This window comes from Salvelinus fontinalis, chromosome 40 (genome assembly GCF_029448725.1).
Source record: "Salvelinus fontinalis isolate EN_2023a chromosome 40, ASM2944872v1, whole genome shotgun sequence".
NCBI lineage: Eukaryota > Metazoa > Chordata > Actinopteri > Salmoniformes > Salmonidae > Salvelinus > Salvelinus fontinalis.
In genome coordinates this window covers 13,595,294-13,613,273 of record NC_074704.1, presented here as the reverse complement: position 1 = coordinate 13,613,273, position 17,980 = coordinate 13,595,294, and the positions used below count along the sequence as shown (strand labels likewise).

The 17,980-nt window shown below is 41.8% G+C and overlaps 1 protein-coding gene across 1 annotated transcript; it reads left to right on the top strand.

The window, feature by feature from the left end:
• The first annotated feature begins 6,371 nt into the window (after positions 1-6,371).
• Positions 6,372-15,030, top strand: LOC129839059 (zinc finger protein OZF-like). The gene is made up of 2 exons (XM_055906327.1): positions 6,372-7,105; positions 12,084-15,030. The coding sequence occupies exons 1-2, from the start codon at positions 6,694-6,696 to the stop codon at positions 13,187-13,189; spliced, it is 1,518 nt and encodes a 505-aa protein (XP_055762302.1). The 5' UTR covers positions 6,372-6,693; the 3' UTR covers positions 13,190-15,030.
• The last annotated feature ends 2,950 nt before the right edge of the window (positions 15,031-17,980 follow it).

The following is a 17,980-nucleotide window of genomic DNA, read 5'->3' as shown; positions in this document are numbered from 1 at the left end:
GGCTGGCGGCTCTGGCAGCTCCTGACTGGCTGGCGGCTCTGGCAGCTCCTGACTGGCTGGCGGCTCTGGCAGCTCCTGACTGGCTGGCGGCTCTGGCAGCTCCTGACTGGCTGGCGGCTCTGGCAGCTCCTGACTGGCTGGCGGCTCTGGCAGCTCCTGACTGACGGGCGGCTCTGGCAGCTCCTGACTGACGGGCGGCTCTGGCAGCTCCTGACTGACGGGCGGCTCTGGCAGCTCCTGACTGACGGGCGGCTCTGGCAGCTCCTGACTGACGGGCGGCTCTGGCAGCTCCTGACTGACGGGCGGCTCTGGCAGCTCCTGACTGACGGGCGGCTCTGGCAGCTCCTGACTGACGGGCGGCTCTGGCAGCTCCTGACTGACGGCTCGGGACAGACGGACGGCTCAGACGGCGCTGGGCAGACGGACGGCTCAGACGGCGCTGGGCAGACGGACGGCTCAGACGGCGCTGGGCAGACGGACGGCTCAGACGGCGCTGGGCAGACGGACGGCTCAGACGGCGCTGGGCAGACGGACGGCTCAGACGGCGCTGGGCAGACGGACGGCTCAGACGGCGCTGGGCAGACGGACGGCTCAGACGGCGCTGGGCAGACGGATGGCTCAGACGGCGCTGGGCAGACGAGCAGTGCAGGCGGCGTTGGGCAGACGGCCGACTCTGACCTGCTGAGGCGCACAGTAGGCCTGGTGCGTGGTGCCGGAACTGATGGTACCGGACTGGAGACACGCACCTCAAGGCTAGTGCGGGGAGCAGGAACAGGGCACACTGGACTCTCGATGCGCACTATAGGCCTGGTGCGTGGTACCGGCACTGGTGGTACCAGGCTGAGGGCACGCACCTCAGGGTGATTGCGGGGAGAAGGCACAGTGCGTACAGGGCTCTGGAGACGCACAGGAGGCTTGGTGCGTGGTGCCGGAACTGGAGGTACTGGGCTGGAGACATGCACCACAGGGAGAGTGCGTGGAGGAGGAACAGGGCTCTGGAGACGCACTGGAAGCCTGGTGCGTGGTGTATGCACTGGTGGTACTGGGCTGGGGCGGGAAAGTGGCGCCGGATATACCGGACCGTGCAGGCGTACTGGCTCCCTTGAGCACTGAGCCTGCCCAACCTTACCTGGTTGAATGCTCCCCGTAGCCCGTCCAATGCGGGGAGGTTGAATAACCCGCACTGGGCTGTGTAGGCGAACCGGGGACACCATTCGTAAGGCTGGTGCCATGTACACCGGCCCGAAGAGACGTACTGGAGGCCAGATATGTTGAGCCGGCTTCATGGCACTTGGCTCAATGCTCAATCTAGCCCGCCCAGTGCGGGGAGGTGGAATAACCCGCACCGGGCTATGCACACGTACAGGAGACACCGTACGCTCTTCCGCATAACACGGTGTCTGCCCGTACTCCCGCTCTCCACGGTAAGCATGGGAAGTGGGCGCAGGTTTCCTACCTGCCTTCGCCACACTACCCTTTATCCCCCCCCCCCCCAAGACATTTTTGGGTGAGCCCGAGCCACTCTGCCTTGCTAGCGCCTCATAATGCCGCCTCTCCGCTTTAGATGCCTCCAGCTCCGCTTTGGGGCGGCGACACTCCTCTGGCTCTGCCCAGGGTCCTTCTCCGTCCAGAATCTCCTCCCATGTCCATTCCTCCTTGTACCACTGCTGCTGTCGTTGCTGCCCGTTGCCACGCTGCTTGGTTCGGGTTAGGTGGGTGGTTCTGTAACGGCTTTCTTCCTGGGATGAAGGAGAGGACCAAAATGCAGCGCAGTTAGTGTTCAACATGTTTAATTAAACAATAAACGATGAACATTAACAAATAACAAAATAACAAACGTGAAAGCCGAGACAGTCCTATCTGGTGCAGAACACAAACACAGAGACAGGAAACAACCACCCACAATCCCCAACACAAAACAAGCCACCTATATATGGGCTCCCTGCCTGTGCCATCAAACCCCTACAACTCATCCAGAACGCCGCAGCCCGTCTGGTGTTCAACCTTCCCAAGTTCTCTCACGTCACCCCGCTCCTCCGCTCTCTCCACTGGCTTCCAGTTGAAGCTCGCATCCGCTACAAGACCATGGTGCTTGCCTACGGAGCTGTGAGGGGAACGGCACCTCAGTACCTTCAGGCTCTGATCAGGCCCTACACCCAAACAAGGGCACTGCGTTCATCCACCTCTGGCCTGCTCGCCTCCCTACCACTGAGGAAGTACAGTTCCCGCTCAGCCCAGTCAAAACTGTTCGCTGCTCTGGCACCCCAATGGTGGAACAAACTCCCTCACGACGCCAGGACAGCGGAGTCAATCACCACCTTCCGGAGACACCTGAAACCCCACCTCTTCAAGGAATACCTAGGATAGGATAAAGCAATCCTTCTGCCCCCCCCCCCCCCCTTAAAAGATTTAGATGCACTATTGTAAAGTGGTTGTTCCACTGGATGTCATTAGGTGAATGCACCAATTTGTAAGTCGCTCTGGATAAGAGCGTCTGCTAAATGACTTAAATGTAAATGTAAATGTAAATATATGATTCTTAATCAGGGACAACTATTGACAGCTGACTCTGATTGAGAACCATATTAGGCTGAACACAGAAACAGACGAACTAGACACACAGCATAGAATACCCACCCCAACTCACGCCCTGACTAACTAAACACATACAAAACAACAGAAAACAGGTCAGGAACGTGAGATAGTGGGTCTGGGCAGGTGTGATGTAGTTAATGGAGATGGGGTGTGTTCTAGTAGGTCTGGGCAGGTGTGATGTAGTTAATGGAGATGGGGGTGTGTTCTAGTGGGTCTGGGCAGGTGTGATGTAGTTAATGGAGATGGGGGTGTGTTCTAGTGGGTCTGGGCAGGTGTGATGTAGTTAATGGAGATGGAGGTGTGTTCTAGTGGGTCTGGGCAGATGTGATGTAGTTAATGGAGATGGAGGTGTGTTCTAGTGGGTCTGGGCAGGTGTGATGTAGTTAATGGAGATGGATGTGTGTTCTAGTGGGTCTGGGCAGGTGTGATGTAGTTAATGGAGATAGAGGTGTGTTCTAGTGGGTCTGGGCAGGTGTGATGTAGTTAATGGAGATGGATGTGTGTTCTCGTGGGTCTGGCCAGATGTGATATAGTTAACTACATCACACCTGCCCAAACCCACTAGAACACACCTCCATCTCCAGTGCCCGCATCAGCACCATTTTTTTTTCTCCGCCACTTTCAACTTTTAGATATTATGCATTTTACCTTTCTATTGAATTAACAACAGAGGATTGGTTGATTTCCAGGTTTAATTAAGTATAATATTTAAGATGATTTATGAGAAAAGTATCGTCCAACTCTGGGCTATCTCACTGCACCCTCAAATGCCATGTCTTGAAATATACAGACAGACAGATTAAAAGTAATTTTACATTGTATAACTGTACTTCTGACAGCCAACTTTCTAACTCCTCCCATAACTTTATGACATCATAACATTCCCAGAAGGATTATTGAGTCATTGTTAGTTTTACACTGAAGACATTACTCTGCCGTTGTGCTGTAGAATTTGTGAATTTTGTCTCTTGTATAATAAGGGACTATCATTTGTCCCAACATCACAGGCCACGGACTTTGATGCAGTTAAAGACTTCCAAAAGTGTTTCCACAATTTAAGATCAACTGAGTTTTTTTAATGGGGTTTCTCCCTGTGCACCTGCCAATGTAAATCTTTTGAACGAAAGACAAGTTACCAGACAGGACATATTGCTAATGTTCTTCCCATTAATAACCTCAATGACAATTAATTTGTGGGCGGTTGTGGTGCTGACGTCCTATGCGATGACGTCGTCCATCGGGATTCCCCAAAAAAGAAGACGCTCTGGATTGATCACTGGAGTCAGATGTGAAGGAGGAGGTTGATCATCAGGAGTCAGATGTGAAGGAGGAGGTTGATCATCAGGAGTCAGATGTGAAGGAGGAGGTTGATCATCAGGAGTCAGATGTGAAGGAGGAGGTTGATCATCAGGAGTCAGATGTGAAGGAGGAGGTTGATCATCAGGAGTCAGATGTGAAGGAGGAGGTTGATCTTCAGGAGTCAGATGTGAAGGAGGAGGTTGATCATCAATGAACCTCTAGGATTGTGGCTGGGCTGGCGTTTCCACTTCCAGCTTGGTCATATATTTTGATACATTGAATGTTGAATTTGTGAACCTATGTTATATATTTGTACCTCCTGTTTCATGAAGTGATGTCACTAAGTACTGCCCCTATATATACAATGCATTCGGAAAGCATTCAGACCCCTTCACTCTTTCCACATTTTGTTACGTTACAGCCTTATTCTAAAAAGGCTTAAATCATTTTTTCCCTCATCAATCTACACAATACCCAGTAATGACATCACAATACCCCATAATGACATCACAATACCCCATAATGACAAAGCAAAAACAGGTAAATAAAAGATTATTTTTTATTTTCTTTAAAAAACAAGGACATTTCTAAGTGACCGCAAACTTTTGAATGGTAGTGTACATCTACATGATGTATTGTTACACCATGTAGGATCAGTATAGACCTAGTCTGTTCATTATATACATCTACATGAAGTATTGTTACACCATGTAGGAGCCGTATAGACCTAGTGTGTTCATTATAGACATCTACATGATGTATTGTTACACCATGTAGGAGTAGTATAGACCTAGTCTGTTCATTATATACATCTACATGATGTATTGTTACACCATGTAGGAGCAGTATAGACCTAGTCTGTTCATTATATATATCTACATGATGTATTGTTAAGCCATGTAGGAGTAGTATAGACCTAGTCTGTTCATTATATACATCTACATGAGGTATTGTTACACCGTGTAGGAGCAGTATAGACCTAGTCTGTTCATTATATACATCTAGATGATGTATTGTTACACCATGTAAGAGCAGTATAGACCTAGTCTCTTCATTATATACATCTACTTGATGTATTGTTACACCATGTAGGAGCAGTATAGAACTAGTCTGTTCATTATATACATCTACATGATGTATTGTTACACCATGTAGGAGCAGTATAGACCTAGTCTGTTCATTGTATACATCTACATGATGTATTGTTACACCATGTAGGAGCAGTATAGACCTAGTCTGTTCATTATATACATCTACATGATATATTGTTACACCATGTAGGAGCAGTATAGACCTAGTCTGTTCATTATATACATCTCATGATGTATTGTTACACCATGTAGGAGCAGTATAGACCTAGTCTGTTCATTATATACATCTACATGATGTGTTGTTACACCATGTAGGAGCAGTATAGACCTAGTCTGTTCATTATATACATCTACATGATGCATTGTTACACCATGTAGGAGCAGTATAGACCTAGTCTGTTCATTATATACATCTACATGATGTATTGTTACACTATGTAGCAGTTGTATAGACCAAGTCTGTTCATTATATACATCTACATGATGTATTGTTACACCATGTAGTAGCAGTATAGACCTAGTCTGTTAATTATATACATCTACATGATGTATTGATTCACCAAAAATAAAGGTAAATTATATTATTTTACACTAATACAATTGCTCAGAGGAAGAGATTTAGTTTAACATCTCAAAAGGTAGGGGTCTGAATTATTGCCCTTATTTCAATACTCCCTTGGGAGGATAACGACTCTGAAATGTTTTATGAGATTAGATAACACACTGGGTGGGATCTCAGACCATTCCTCCAAACAGAATCTCTCCAGGTCCTCGATTTATTTTGTCTGTTCTTATGGACTGCCCTGTTCAATTCAAACCACAGGTTTTCAATGGAGTTCAAGTCCGAAGACTGAGATGGCCATTGAAAATGTTGATTTTGTGCCCAATTAAAAATGTCTTTGTGGATGTTGATGTGTCTTTCTGGAAGATCCACTTATGCCCCAAGTTTCAGCCTCCTAGCAGAGAGGTCAACAGGTTTTGGGCTAAAATATCCTGTTAGTGGGTAAAGTTTATTTATTTATTTCATACAGTAATTTTTGCTCATCTTTATCAAGGGTATCAATAACTAGGTGCTTATTTTGATATCTAGTTATTTGACTGAATCAGAAACACAGATGTGGAGTTGATGTAGAGTTTGTTTTAAAATCTCATAAAAAATCTGAACTAATCCAACAACACTTGTTGCTCTTTGTACGTGTTGATATAATATTCTTATTCAATGGAGAGGAAAAAAACGTTTCCCTAAACTGCTTTATAACATAATTCAATGAAGGAAGAAAAAAGGTTTCCCTCCTCAACTGCGTTTCCTCCCTCCAGACAGCAGATGGCTTTATGTGTCTTTCAGGTGATGTTTCTAGTGTGACGTATAATCTAGTGGACGGAACGCTTCTTCAACAACTGCAGCTACCTCGGTAGCTCGCTGGCCAACAAAGTCGGAACATTCAAGTTTTTTAGACAATTTCGTGGTTTATTTGCAACTATGATTGAAACATACTCACGTGGAAACAACTAGCTACCGCATTTAATGTATTATTTACGTTGTAAGTCAACTAGCTGGCTGGTTAAGTTAGCACTAGTCTAGTCGCTAATGCTAACTAGCTATTATTCCCCCACATTTAATGTAATATTTACGTTGTAAGTCAACTAGCTGGCTGTTTAAGTTAGCACTAGTCTAGTCGCTAATGCTAACTAGCTATTATCCCCGACCATGAGTTCACTAAGCTACTCTCCTCCTGCTAAAGAAGAGGTCTGCTGGACGGAGAAAGAAGCTCTCGTGAAAGAGGAGGAGGAAGAGGAGAATATCACAGTAAAACAAGAAGACGTTGAGGCTGTTACAGTTAAAGAAGAAGATAAAGACGTTTCATTGAAAAAAGAGGAAGACGCGTTCAGAGTGAAAGAGGAGGAGGATGTTACAGTAAAAGTAGAGGAGGAAGAGAAAAAGGAGGATGCAGTTTTTGGAGTGAAAGAGGAGGAGGAGGAGATGACTGTCACATCCAAAATGGAGGAGGAAACTGGATTTCTGGGCCCGGTTTCCCAAACGCATCTTAAGGCATCTAATGGTTCTAACGATGAATTTAGCCATACGGTGGTTTTGGGAAAACGAGCCCTGATTAACACTAGTAAGTACTGTCTTAGATACAGAGGCACAAGCTCTGCAGTTGTTGAACTGATGTTTGGTGTTAAAGGGGAAATCTGCAATTGCTACATCCATATTTTGACTTTTAAATGATTTATTTATAGCCATTGATTCTTGAAGAGTATAACACATGCCTCATGAGCTTAGTTCAACTGTTGTACCTCATCAGAGCTTTTTTTACTCCAATGTTTAGAAACAATGTAAACCAACACTGTATAGCCTCAACATGGTTAAAACTATAATGTTGATATCATGGATGGTCAGTCCTTGCATCCATAGGTCTGTCTATGCATTTGAAGGTAGTTACATTTCTCCAACCCCATAATCATTTTATTACAAAAACAGTGGTGGAATGACAGATTTGTTATTGTTTGAACTGCAGATTGCTGGGTTGTGTGTTTTTTTTAAACAGCAACAAAATGGCTGCCCAGAGACTTGGTTTGGTAAATAGCTGAGGGATGGGGGCTGGAGAAATGTAACCACTCTCAAATTCATTGAGAAAGCTATTGTAGCAACCGTAATCCAAAACCAAGCGACCTCGTCAAGAAGTTCAGACATCTTGGAGGAACAGTTATAAGGTGTTGGCTTGACAGTCGCTGGACCCGGGTTTGAGTCCAGCTCAGGGATATCCCCTGAATTCACTACACTATGAATACAAGGACTGGCCATGCATGATGTCATAATGATAGTTTAACCAGGTTTCTAGGCTATATAGTATATTCTAGAATTCATCCATGATGTTATAAAGATAGTTTAACCAGGTTTCTAGGCTATATAGTATATTCTAGAATTACCAGTGTAGATTTCCTGTCGGGGTTAAATTGTTAGAGCTGTTAAGTCATTGTATAATATTCACCCAATTTATTTTCATGCCATTATATCAATAACGCCCAACCAGAAGAGACGAAACTCTTCCCGATCCACCTCCTCCTGCTGTCCTTCATAAATTCTGACTTTGCTGGTAATCGGCTACACAAGCAGTCGGCAACCTACTTTTGGAGTGCAAATGTATCTTACCATTTCTACTGATCTGGTGCCAGTTATGATTTTCATATGTTCATTTTACTGGAACAGTTTCATTTAATTTATAATAGTATCTCAAAATCATTGTCTGTGATTAATCTACATTCTATCTAAATGAAAATTATACAAATCTAAAAGTAACTTTTATTGCCATTGCCAACTATGTAAAAACTAGCCTACATAAAGCCAACAAATAAAAACATTGCAAATAAATGTCCTATAAATCGCATGGCCTGTCTAAAATGAACTTGAAACATTGTATAAAATATTCTGGGCCCTCGGTTTCCCGTGCCTGTGAGTTCTCGACCGACACAGCTGTAGGCTATTTGTGAAAGGGATAAGAAGTAATCAAAATGTTCCCTTTTGTGCCGAGTGGTTATCGAAAGGAATAGAGCTGGAAATATTTTTCAAATACTTTGAGGAGTTATTCTCATTTGCAATTGATTTTGATTAGACTTTGTTTACTTGCTGTTTGAGGTGAAAAAACAATGTGCTTTGAGAAGCTCCACAACTTATTAGTGGTGGTGCGTTAAGACAATCAGAAATACTATCAGACATCCCCAAATGGGCACATTTATAGGCCTACATTTGCACTCAGGACAGGTAGACTAGTCCTACTTCTATATGTGTAACCAGGTAGACTGGTTATACTACTATATGAGTAATCAGGTGTGCATCCTTACTCAACGCATTGACAGGAGTGTTTCAAACAAAAGACAATGAATACATTTACAAAACTGACGCATCTTGTAGGGTCAGGTCTGGGTGCTCTGCCAGGGGCCGTTTCATGTATTATCCGTTTGAGTCGGCTTTGGGGAATGATTATATTTCCCCATAGTATGTTGTACCTCAAGTTGACCGACTGAAAGGGAGCATAACTTTATGACTATAATTACTGTTCCCTAAAGGAGGGATACGAGGTACAACACCTGTTTGGCCCCACTCCTTCCTGGGTCGGTGAAGAGCGATATTGAATTGAATATGACCTAAGGCTCGTATTTCTGTGTTTATTATAATTAAGTCTATGATTTGATATTCAATAGAGCAGTCTGACTGAGCGGTGACTGAGTGGTGGTAGGCAGCAGCAGGCTCGTAAGCATTCATTCAAACATTCATTCAAGCAGCACTTTCCTGCAATTGCCAGCAGCTCTTCGCAATGCTTGAAGCACAGCTCTGTTTATGACTTCAAGCCTATCAACTCCCAAGATTAGGCTGGCAATACTATAATGCCTACATGAACATCCAATAGTCAAAGGTATATGAAATACAAATGGTATAGAGGGAAATAGTTCTATAATTCCAATAATAACTACAACCTAAAACTTCTTATCTGGGAATATTGAAGACTCATGTTAAAAGGAACCACCAGCTTTCATATGTTCTCATGTTCTGAGCAAGGAATTTAAAGTTAGCATTTTTACATGGCTCATATTGCACTTTTACTTTCTTCTCCAACACTGTGTTTCTGCATGAAAACAAATGGAACATGTTTCATTATTTATTTGAGACTAAATTGATTTTATTTATGTATTATATTAAGTTAAAACAAGTGTTCATTCAGTATTGTTGTAATTGTCATTATTACAAATATATATATAAAATCGTCCGATTTAACCTGTTTGGTGTGCAAGCCCGACGTCGGTACATTTATGACAACAGCCAGCTCAAAGTGCAGGGCGCGAAATTCAAAATATATATTTTTTTAAATATTTAACTTTCACACATTAACAAGTCCAATACTGCATATGAAAGGTACACATCTTGTGAATCCAGCCAACATGTCCGATTTTTAAAATGTTTTACAGGGAAGACAAAATATGTAAATCTATTAGCTAACGACGTTAGCAAAAGACACCACTTTTTTTACTATAACAGTTTATTACTCCATCAGTAGCTATCACAAATTCGACCAAATAAAGATATAAATAGCCACTAACCAAGAAACAACTTCATCAGATGACAGTCTGATAACATATTTATTGTATAGCATATGTTTTGTTCGAAAAATTTGCATATTTCAGTTATAAATCATAGTTTACATTTCAGCTACAATCAGAAATTGCACCGAAAGCAGCCATAATATTTACAGACACCAACGTCAAATACCTAATTACTCACCATAAAACATTTCTGAAAAATACATAGTGTGCAGCAATTGAAAGACAGGCATCTTGTGATTCCAGACAATATTTCCGATTTATTAAATGTTTTACAGCGAAAACAAAATGTAGCGTTATATTAGCGTAGCCACAATAGCCAGAAACACTTGGGCGCCGACGACCAGTTCACATGCGCAACAGATATTAGAAATAGCATCATAAAATGTTTCTTACTTTTGGTGATCTTCCGTCAGAATGTTGGACACGGTGTCCTTTGTCCAGAACAGTCGTTGTTTGGATCTGGAACGGCAAATTTCCCTCTTCATTTAGCATGGGCACTTGCCAAGTGGCACGGATCTCTCCAACGTCAACAAAGTCAGAGAACGGAACACGGCAAAACTCCCGAAAAAATGTCAATAATCTGATTAAACTATATTGAAAAAACATACTTTACGATGATATGGTCACATGTATCAAATAAAATCCGAACCAGAGATAGTAGTCGTCCATAACGCCAGCTAAACAGAAGGCAATCCCACTGTCCAACTGGCGCTGCCAAGAGTACCGGAAATGAGGGACACGTCATACAAAGAGCTTGTATTCCAATTCAGAACAAGATGAACACAAAATTTCTTCTCTCACAGCCTCTTGACAACCAGGGGAAGGTCTATGAAGTGTACGTAGACTCTTACGTTTTATGCCCATGTATAGGCAGGAAGTTGAACAGAGCATCGATTTCAGACATTCCACTTCCTGGTCAGGAAATGTGCTGCAGAATGAGTTCTGTTTCACTCAGAGAAATAATTCAAACGGTTTTAGAAACTAGAGAGTGTTTTCTATCCAATAGTAATAATAATATGCATATTGTACGAGCAAGAATTGAGTACGAGGCCGTTTGAAATGGGCATCTTTTATCTGGCTACTCAATACTGCCCCTTGCAGCCATAAGAAGTTAATCGGTATCAGCTTTTTTGGTCCTCCAATAATCGGTATCGGCGTTGAAAAAAATCATAATCGGTCGACCTCTACTATGTTAATGTTTGTTCAACACTTAGTGTACAAACGCTCATTGTCAGGCTGATAGAAAAGCTAGCCAAAGAGCATTTTACTTGTTGAAGTGTTTTTTAAGTATAAAGCAGTTGATTTGTGACAATAACACAAACATATTAAGCAGGAGATTCAAACGAGCCTTACAATTATATTCCAAAGGTAATGTGAAATGCACTCATAAGCAACCTGGAAATGGAGGCTATTTTTGCTGTCAGCCTATGAGAACTCCCCTGAGTTTTCCCACACGGTGGTGAATTAGTAAATAGACAGAGAGTTTAATGTGAGTTTCCTTCAGTAGCACTCCTGATCTTGCGCTGTAATATTCAGAATACATTGTGAAAAATTCAAATCTTCGCTCACCATTTTTTGCTCCAGGCAGATATACTACATCCATAACTAGTGGTTTCCTCATTACCAGATATACTACATCCATAACTAGTGGTTTCCTTATTGGCAGGGAGGAGTTTCTGCAATCAAATTGTGTGTGCATTGACCTCGTGCCGCAATTTTAGCAAACACAGAAAGGGGCCTATATTGGAGACCAAAAGTCGTCTGGCACACTGCTTAGGATTTCAACAACTTTAATAACTTATTTCTAGTTACAACTAATGTGAAAACAAGACGAAACACTTTCGTTGCTAACTTGACTGTCTTAATTGTCAAAATTTAACAGATGTCAATTGTTTTACAGCTTCATGGGTGTGCTCTGGGAATCACCTTGTACCTCAAATAAACAGTGGATTTCTGCTGTTGTCGGCCTTTAACCATCTGACTTTGTCGTTCACACAGGAGAGAGACGGGATTATCGTGGATCCTCTGGGGATCCTCAACAACAACATGATGCTGAGGAGGCAGAGAAAAGTCTCTCCAGATCAGAACTCCTCAAGAAACACCAGCAGAGATCCACAGGGAAGAAATCTTACTCCAAATCTACATCAGAACTTAAAATACACCAGAGAATACACACAGTAGAGAAATCTTATGTCTGTGATCAATGTGGGAAGAGTTTTACTGAGTCACGCATCCTGAAATCACACCAGAGAACACACACAGGAGAGAAATCTTATGGCTGCGATCAATGTGGGAAGAGATTTACTCAACCAGACAGCCTGATAGTGCACCAGAGAATACACACAGGAGCGAAACCTTATAGCTGTTATCAATGTGGGAAGAGTTTTACTACATCTAGCCATCTAATTGTACACCAGAGAACACACACAGGAGAGAAACCTTATGGCTGTGATGAATGTGGGAAGAAATTTACTGCGTCAAACTCCTTGATAGTGCACCAGAGAGTACACACAGGTGAGAAACCTTATAGCTGTAGTCAATGTGGGAAGAGTTTTACTCAACCAGACAGCCTGATAGTGCACCAAAGAACACACACAGGAGAGAAGCCTTATATCTGTTATCAATGTGGGAAGAGCTGTACTACATCTAGCCATCTAATTGTACACCAGAGAACACACACAGGAGAGAAAGCTTTTAGCTGTGATCAATGTGGGAAGAGTTTTGGTACATCTAGCCATCTAATTGTACACCAGAGAACACACACAGGAGAGAAACCTTATAGCTGTGGGCAATGTGGGAAGAGTTTTGGTCAATCTGGCCATCTGACAGTGCACCAGAGAAGACACACAGGAGAGAAACCTTATAGCTGTGAGCAATGTGGGAAGAGTTTTGGTCAATCTGGCCATCTGACAGTGCACCAGAGAAGACACACAGGAGAGAAACCTTATAGCTGTTATCAATGTGGGAAGAGTTGTACTACATCTAGCCAGCTAATTGTACACCAGAGAACACACACAGGGGAGAAACTATGTAGCTGTGATCAATGTGACAAGAGATTCTCCGATAAAAGACATCTGATCAAACATCAGAAAATACATTCATGAAGGAATTGTTTCATGATATCAGTGAAATATCCCACCTAGCAAAATGTAATTGAAAAGAAAAGAAGACTATGCTCGAAGTCCAATATTCGTTCCGTGGTTGTTGAAAGTTGAAATATGTATTTTCAGGTCGTTTTTTTTAATGACTTGAAAACAACTTAATTTCAACGTACTTGCAGCCTAAACACATGGATGCAGTATAATAAATTGGTTTATAACCAATTTTATTAACAATCTGACATCACTCTAGTATTTCCTGACAACATTCAAATGCTAATTGTCTTTATTCCACTACTGAAGAAGCATAACTCAAATCACCTCATATATCAAACATCCAGCCTGACAAAAGATACATGTTTTATTATTTCATGCCTCACCATTACGTTAATTGTTGCCACTAGATATTAACAAAGGGGTGTACATTTGGTTTTGATATTTCATATTTACAATTATGTAACATTAAGTAATCATAATTATTTATGCAACCAACTGACAATTTTTGGGTACAATTATATTGACATTGAAATTGTTATCCTGCTTTCATAATGTCAGGGTTCATTCTCAGATGTACATTGGGGACTGGACCCCGATCCAACAACATGCCTATTGAGTGAACCCTGAAAAAGAGAGACAAGCTACACAGTGAGGTGGAAAGTTACTTCGGATATCGCAGGAGTTTCCTCTTGAAATCAAATGTCTGTGTAAGGACAACTTGGTTGCTGATTGTCTCAAGGTTTGGCAGTCAAAAAGATTTGTGTTTTGTATTTAGCCAGTGTGTTGGAGATTAGTTTTATCTCTTATTCTTTTCTGTATTTTTTGGAAACTGCATTGTTGGTTAGGGGCTCGTAAGTAAGAGTTCCAGTGTTGTATCCGGCACATGTGACTAATACAATTTGATTTGAGTTTTGTTTGGGCTCGTTCCAAGGAGACGAGAGTTCTAGAAGCTAGTGAGTTTTAGGAAGACGAAAGTTCTAGAAGACAGTGAGTTTTCTATAACAAAAATAAATAATACGATTGTATGTTATTATTTAGAAATGAGTTTTTTCTTGTTTTTAATTGTTGACAGCTAGTTAACAATATTTTTTATATTGTAGAAGGTGAAGCATTGTAGTTGATTATGTGAAATGGAAGTTGTTTTTTGTTGGCGGTGAGCAAACTTGTCCAACAAAAATATAGGATATATTGGTTGTCTTAATAGGGAAGGTGTTACATACAGGCTTTGGTTTTTCCATTTATATTTTGAGATTAGAGCGTAGGAAATGGGGATACCTAGTCAGTTGTACAACTGAATGCATTCAACTGAAATGTGTCTTGGGTGCACTGATTGGAGTCGTCGTTAGTCAGTATGTGTTACACCTGTGCTGGCTTATCCATCTCGTTAGTGGGAAGGGGTTTCACCTGAGCTGGTCCAGGTTCTATTTAAGAGTGTCTGGCCCAGTGCTCCAGTTGTCTTGATAGATGTCTTGATAGATGTGGAGAGTCAACACCTTTAGTTGCTCCACCTTTTTGGTTTGCTTCCTGTCTTTAAATTTGGTGTGGGTTCTTCATTTGTTTTCCTCTTCTTGGGAATATTTAGTGGGTCTCATGGTGGGGGTCTTTTAGGTCCCAGTGGTTGTTACTAGTCAACTTTCAGTGGACACCCCCATAGTGTCTTTCAGAACCCTTTATATTTTGGGATGGATATTGCATCCAATTAATATTTTAATCAATTGCATTTCCTTTAGGTGCTCAGTTGTCAGTCTTCTGTTTTTAATCCTCAATATTTATTTTTATTCGGGTTTTCCATTGTGTTGTATCCTGTCTGAAATGTGCTGTATAAATAAAGCTTGATTTGAACAAATGAACCCAATGAACAATCAACAGACTCTTGGTATGAAAAACAGCATCACTTTTCCAGCCTGCTGAAGGCGTGGTGGAGTGGTAAAGCCCCTCTACCAGGGGCTTGAGGTGGTCTCCCACAGCTCTGCTTATGTCATGTTCTGTGGCCTTGCTGTTCCATTTATTGACTGCCCCTGCAACACAGAAATGCATTTAGTCATATTATATAAAACACTCAAAGTAATGTATATGGAGCATCTATGGCCTCAGTTACACCTGGCACCTAAATGTGACTTCTGTCATCTGATCACGACAAGCTGCATTAGGTTCAGATCTACCAGGATGGGCCTTTGACATAGTCTGGATGCAGTCAGGCCACTGAATATGCATAAGTAATGTAAAGAGATGGGGTGAATGAGTGGGGAAAAGTACATTTGACACAAATTACCTTCATAATATCAAAGAACAAATGTGTGTGCCTGAGGGAAAATTAACTTTCATACAGCCAAAAGGGGTGAGAAATTACACCAATATCAGTGGACAATTTGCACTAATGTAAATAAACATAGATGATGGAACATATTCCCTTTTGCTGACATATTTACCATCTAAACCATGTGTGACTTCTCACCTCTCTGGCTGTAGAAGTGTTCTTCCTAACCAGTCCCTCAACAGCTCTCTGACTGAGCTCCACCCTCACTGGGTCTTCAGAGGAGAGGAAGGCTGAGGAGGGATGGAAGGATGAATGGATCAGTCAGTCAATAAAGTGTAGAGCTGCTGTCTGACAAAATCACTATTTTAGTAGTTCATTAAAGTAAATAAGGCTTTATGACTGCTGAATACAAACTATCAATCACTTTGATTGTGTATTTTCAGGTAGCGATACATCCTTGGGACGTCCCTAGCCTGTTGAAGTTGACATTTAAAATGGTTAAGGTAGGGTTTAGGGTAGGGATGTCCCAAGGTTCCCAGATAACATTGACCATTGTGCATTCTTCCGTCTCTTTTACGTAGCCGGTGTAAAAGAAACACAGACAAGACAAGTAGGCGCTCAGGTCATTATGGTCATTGTAGTTTAAAAAATGCATCTAATTATGTGTAACTGTATGTGGGGTTGTTAGAGAAGAATCTGATTGTCAGCCCTAACAACCCATTCTAGCACCTCATCAGGCTCTGTAAAATTCTTCATTGATGACGTGTTCCTTCTATTCCAGGGGACAGCAGAGGAACTTCATCGATTCCACTCCTTCATCAATACAAGCAGTGAACATCTGAAATTCACCCTCACCTTTGATGTGCATGAAACAAGTTACTGGATGGTTGGACGATACTTTTCTCATCAATCATCTTAAATACTTCAACTGGAAATCAACCAATCCTCCATTGTTAACGCAGTGGAAAGGTCAAATGCTTTATTATCTAAAAATTGAAAGTGAGTGATGGAGAGTAATAAAATAGTTAAGTTATGGTAAAGTTTATAAAATATCAAATGAAATATTTTTCCCAAAAGATGTTTTAAGTCCCATTGCAAAGTTACACCTCACTGTTTTATTTTTGGAGTTATTACATTAAACCAATCAGAATTCAGAAGAATGCCAAAGTCAGGTGTGATGTAACATGGAGGACCAGCCTATTCCCTATGATGTAAACTACAACAGAAATAACTTCAAATGAAGAACTTCAACTTAAACCAATCATTTGAACTCATGACCAACGTTTTGGAAATACATAACGCCATCTAACCAAATATGAAAGAATGTTAGCTATATGCAGTTATCTTAGCCAGCCAGCTAACATGAGCTATATGCAGTTATCTTAGCCAGCCAGCTAACGTTAGCTAAATGCAGTTATCTTAGCCAGCCAGCTAACATTGGCTATATGCAGTTATCTTAGCCAGCCAGCTAAAATTAGCTATATTCAGTTATCTTAGACAGCTAATGTTAGCTATTTAGCCAACTAGCTATTAGCCTAACCAGCGTAGCCAACCAGCACGGTTATGGTCAGCGAGACCAACTACCGGAGAAAAAGTTACAAAACTCCCGTAGTCTAATTCACAGAAAACATGCTGAAAAGTAGTGATGGGGAAATAAAGCTTCCTGGATCATTGGCTCTTTCCAGCCAACTGTGTCCAAAATAAGTTCATTACTCAAGGCTTTGAGCGACACAGAATTTAGAACAGCCACATGTCATACATTAAACCACTGGCCGTGTTCGAGAGCATCAAATACATGCTGCATTGTGGGTAAACGGTGACTGGCTGACTGATTTATAAATATTAATGAGTAGTTATTTATGATACAAGGTGATTTGTAAATTAGTCAGTCAGCAGTCAGCAGCCACCTGCACTGTCGGCTGCAATGTCGAACGAGACCAATACCAAACCAATCAGGTATTAGATGAAATTACTCTTCAGACGTCATTGATCACGTGCTGCTGATAAAGCGACACTGCTTGGAATTACACCGCTTAGCGACTTCAGGACATGCCTCATAGCTCCAATCTCAAACTTAACCCCGTTCCTGCTGAAGAAGAAAAGGTCTGCTGGATGGAGAAAGAAGTTCTCGTGAAAGAGGAGGAGGAAGAGGAGCCTGTTACAATACAAAAACAAGTAGAGAGTGAGGCTGTTACCGTGAAAGAAGAGAAAGACGTTACAGAGAAAGAAGAGGAAGACGCATTCAGAGTGAAAGAGGAGGATGACGAAGTTTCAGTGAAAGAAGAGGAGACTAACGATGAACGGGCCCTGATTAACACTAGTAAGTACTGTCTTAAAAACAGAGGAACAAACTCTGCGGTTGTTGAACTGATGTGTGGTGTTAAAGGGGATATGTGCAATTGCTACATCCATATTTTGACTTTTAAATTATTTATTTATAGTCATTGATTCTTGAAGAATATAACACATGCCTCATGAGCTTAGTTCAACTGTTGTACCCCATCAGAACCCCAAATAAGCTTTTTTTACTCCAATGTTTAGAA

Coding starts and splice junctions, on each gene's coding strand:
- LOC129839059 (XM_055906327.1), top strand. CDS start 6,694: ATGAGTTCACTAAGCTACTCTCCTCCTGCTAAAGAAGAGGTCTGCTGG. Junction 7,106..12,083: donor ACGAGCCCTGATTAACACTA/GTAAGTACTGTC, acceptor TCGTTCACACAG/GAGAGAGACGGGATTATCGT.